At 44.8% G+C, this 4553-nt stretch overlaps 1 protein-coding gene across 2 annotated transcripts in view; it reads right to left on the bottom strand.

The window, feature by feature from the left end:
- Nucleotides 1-1049: 1049 nt before the first annotated feature.
- Nucleotides 1050-4553, bottom strand: part of PPP1R1B (protein phosphatase 1 regulatory inhibitor subunit 1B) — a 164695-nt gene continuing 161191 nt past the window's right edge. For both annotated transcript variants that reach the window (XM_068262659.1, XM_068262658.1), the window contains one exon: nt 1050-1297. In XM_068262659.1, coding sequence (XP_068118760.1) covers nt 1251-1297 — 47 coding nt within the window. In that variant the 3' untranslated portion in view covers nt 1050-1250. The remainder of the gene's footprint in view (nt 1298-4553) is intronic.

Raw genomic sequence — 4553 nt, forward strand, 5'->3', positions numbered from 1 at the left:
TATGGCTCAGTTTACTCTGGAGGAAACGTACTTCTTATTTGTATGTGTTTACATGTATTTTAAATTTTACAATTTTCCGCGATAATGGTCCTTTAAGGAGGTAAGAAAAGTATACTTACTGAACACTAACCCATTTCTATCACCTCATCACAAGGGAGCCAGGTGAGTACAGAGAACAACGCTAATCTGGAAGAAAAATACTTCTTATTTGTATATTTTTACATGTATTATACATTTTAAAATTTTTTCGTGATAGTGGGCCTTTAAGCCTGGTACACACATCCAATTTTGATACACCATTGATTTGCCAATTTTACCGCTTCCATGTAGTATGAGAGCTTACTTAGACAATATGTTCATAGTATTCAAAATATGTTGGCCCTTGTTCAAGGCTGGCACTATATTAGAGGCAAAAGGGGCAATTTCCCATCATGCCAGGAAGAGGTGCCGTGCTCCAAGAACAGGCACGAAAATGTCCTGGAGCAGCGTTAGACTGGGAGCTGGGAGAGCTGAGGAAATCCACTTGCTGGCCAAGCAGCAGTGATCAAGTGTTGCTGCTCACAGTGAGGACTTGCTGCAGGTCTCTATTTGGAGTGATAACTCAGGGTTACTGCTGCTTGGCCAGCATGTGGATTCCCTCAGTTTTTCCACCTCCCAGTTGCTGCCGCCACCCCCACTCCCCAGGTCCCCATTTGACTTGTAGTCGTTGGGGGGGGGGTTACAATTAAGTTGGGTTAAGATTTGAGGGGGCACCTGGTTCGGGATACCTGGGGGTGAACTAGGTGGGCCCCAGGTTACTTTTGTCCCAGGGCCCCATTGTAGTTAGAACCTGCCCTAACCTTTTTACATGGAGGTGGTGAAATTGGAAAGTCATTGGCCAATCAACATTGGATATGTATACCAGGCTTTACCCACAGTAAAGAAGTTGTCACAAGCAAGTATTATTCCAGAATTATTGTTTTCAACTATACAAGGGTAGGACTATTTTAAATATAACCCAAAGTAATATAACATTTTCTTTAGACTTATACAATGAACAAGTGCCGACATATTTCTACAAAGTTTATTGCTTGGCAAAAGCAGGCTACATCAGTGAAATATACATGATTGTGCGCGCCTTCTGGCAGGGTGAAGGAGATGGGTGGGATGCAGCGATAAGCAGGGCAGGGTCACACTACAATTAAGGACAGCAGTTTGGTTCCATTCTGTAGAGAGGTAAGGCAGGATATCACGGCTGCAGCTTGTGGACATTATTTACGTTGCTCCACAGAAGTAAGCGGTTTTTCACACTCTGTATCTGCAGAATAGAAACACAGTGCATGTTAGTTTTTAAAGCAAAATTAGCAGTAATCTTTCATTTAAAGCCCACAACCGGGATCATTGTTGTCCTAGTCCTGTGGAGGCATTCTGTGCCAGTTGCTTAAGTGTACCCAAGACCAAAAATCATTAAAAAAACAACTACCTAACCTAAGAAGAGGGAAGGCTGGGGATCCTGCAGAGGCTTCCCACATCCTCCTTGTCCCACCGTTGCCACGATTTGCTCCCTGGAACTTATCCAACAAGAGCTTTTGGCTATGTTACGTGGCCACGCTCCTATTCAGGCCCAAGTGGTTCTGTGTTACTGTGTAAGTGTAGCCGTATTTGCAAGGGTGCAGCACAGTCGCGCTCGAGCATGAAGAGGAGGGCGGTCACGATCTTCAAAAGGGTCCTGGGTGGTAGCGGTGGTTTGTTGGAGAACATGGGAAGCTTATGGAGGATCCAGAGGTTTCCCTGTGTTTGGCTTTATGCTAGGTACACACAGAGCTGGGACAAGAACCCAAGGATGCCTGAGACACCAAACTGCGCTACTCCATCCCTCCCCCCTAGCCGCCACACACTGATTGCTATTAGAATAAGAGGTGGCCCCCTACACCACCAACACCTTAATCTTTAGTTATTTAGCTTGCAGTCACTGCCATGTATCCCCCATTATTATTTCTCTTTGCTTAAAACACAATAGGGGAATGATAGCTGAGCAAGTTGTGCGTCCCCCTCCTACACTGCGCCCTGAGGCTGGAGCCTCTCTTGCCTCTGCCTCGGCCCGGCCCTGGGTACACACGATACAATTTTCTGGCAGATTTACATGCCAGATTGATTTTTTTGTCCGATATCCGGACATGTCTGATCTGAATTTTGATCAATTTTTCGATTGATTTCCACTTTTATGGAAATTGATTGGAAAATCAATCGAAATTCAGATTGGACATTTTGAAAAAAAAATGATCTGGAATGTAAATCTGTCAGAAAATTGTATTATGTGTACCTACCATTAGATTTGCCACAGGTTCTCTTTAAGAAAGCACAAACAGGCATCCTACGCATACAGTTATCTATGTGAAATGGGACATCAGTAAGGAGATTAGGAGTAAAAGTATATATGCACAGACAGGTTCACCGTTAACAATTGCGCTCGATCATTAGGGTGACACTAAGGGATGCAAGCAACGTAAGGACATGTCTCTCAGCTATGTGTGATAATGGAGGTGGAGCAGTTTCCGGGCAGGCAGCCTAATCACAAGAACAATCAGAGCAAGATCTTCCACAAGGCAACCTAGGCAGGTGCTTGGGGCCCAGTGGATGCCAAGGAATTGTGGGCAAAATCTCACGATTCAGTGCGATTTGCGCTTGTGATTCCCGTTCAAAAATGCTGACATCAGCGGCCATTTTCTTGTAGCTATCTAACTACAGAGGGAGAGGTGGCAGGTAGAAGCAGACGCAGGAGAGGAGGCGGCGGCGCGGGACGGGCATAGAGGTAGCGGCCGCCAGCTCAGAAGGATACAGGAGCGGCGGCCGTGTGAACAGAGTGGGGAGCTTGGGGCAGCTATACAACCTATACTGGGGCAGCTCTACTACCTATACTGGGGCAGCTTTACTACCTATACTGGGGCAGCTCTACTACCTATACTGGGGCAGCTCTACTACCTATACTGGCGCAGCTCTACTACCTATACTTGGCAGCTCTACTACCTACACTGGGGCAGCTCTACTACCTACACTGGGGCAGCTCTACTACCTATACTGGGGCAGCTATACTACCCATAATGGAGCATCTATACTACCCATACTGGGGCAGCTATACTACCCACACTGGGGCAGCTATACTACCTGTGCTGGGGCAGCCATACTACCCATACTGGGGCATCCCTATTTGGACTGTAGCATTTGTTAGTTATAATCATTGTAGTATTTAATAACCCCAACAACCCCTTCCCTGATGAGCCTAATTTGCATGTTAGGAACATTCACAAGTAGTGATGTTTAGTTAGGTCTGACTACAAAGCAAGCTGCGGTATGTATTGACCTTGATGGTCACATCAAAATGAAAGCCTTGCAGCAATGCAAACACAAACAGAGAAAGAAAATCTCACCAACCTCCTACTGAAAGATCACACTGCTCATCATTAGTGTTTTTCTTTTATCATTAGCAAGGCACACCTAATCCTGCCATAAATGCTCAAATTGATGCCATCAAAAATGATTCTGTCTTTCCATGACACTATGACAAGTGATGGCTATTGGATTTACTGGCTCCCTCCTGCTCTTGTAGGGACACTGGCAGTCCAGACCACACCCCTTCCTAATGAGGGTGTGGTATGTCATTAACCTGGCTTGCAGAGCCCCTCCTCAAATGCAGGAGAGAGAAAGCCTCGGACTGAGACTGGTTACAGGACTGACAGGTATTTATTAGAGGTTTAAATGAAACGTAAAGTGAGGGGAATATGGAGTTTGCTAAATGTGTCTTTGTTGCTATTTTTGGCTTCACATTTGGAAAACACATGCAGAGTAGAGTCGGAACATCTGATCTGCATACCCATCCTGGTCAGTGATTTTAGGTATAAGAAGCAGCAAGTCAGTACAGCAGCCAGATAGTAGTAGCATTTTCAAAAATAGTTAGCAATGGCCCCTCCATATTTTTCCCACTTCCTTTATGGGGGCCATTCCTGCTTTTACCAAACCATTCAATTTTAGGCAGATTTGTTTACTTTATTAAAAGCTAAAGAAATGCATGTGCATACCCTCATTATATCCAATCTCAGTTACTGCAGCATACTCCTCTGTGGTTGGCCAACAATTAGACTGCTGGCATGTCTCTACTCCCTACTGAACTCAGCTGCTCTCCTCAGTCTTCTCTCAATCATTCCTCTGCTCCTGCTCTGTCAGTCTTTCTTCTCACTGCCAGAATCCTCTTCTAACTGCCAACATCACCTACAAAGTCCTCCACTTTCATTTTCAGATACCAACCAAACCACAACCTTAGCATTGTACATGGAATTCCTGTCCTCAGCTCTGGTCACCTCCTCACATTTTTGCATCCAGGACTTCTCATGACCTCTTAAAGAGAATCTGTATTGTTAAAATCGCACAAAAGTAAACATACCAGTGTGTTAGGGGACATCTCCTATTACCCTCTGTCACAATTTCGCCGCTCCCCGCCGCATTAAAAGTAGTCAAAAACAGTTTTAAAAAGTTTGTTTATAAACAAACAAAATGGCCACCAAAACAGGAAGTAGATT

The sequence above is a fragment of the Hyperolius riggenbachi genome, chromosome 12, assembly GCF_040937935.1.
Source record: "Hyperolius riggenbachi isolate aHypRig1 chromosome 12, aHypRig1.pri, whole genome shotgun sequence".
In the NCBI taxonomy this organism is placed as follows: Eukaryota; Metazoa; Chordata; class Amphibia; order Anura; family Hyperoliidae; genus Hyperolius; species Hyperolius riggenbachi.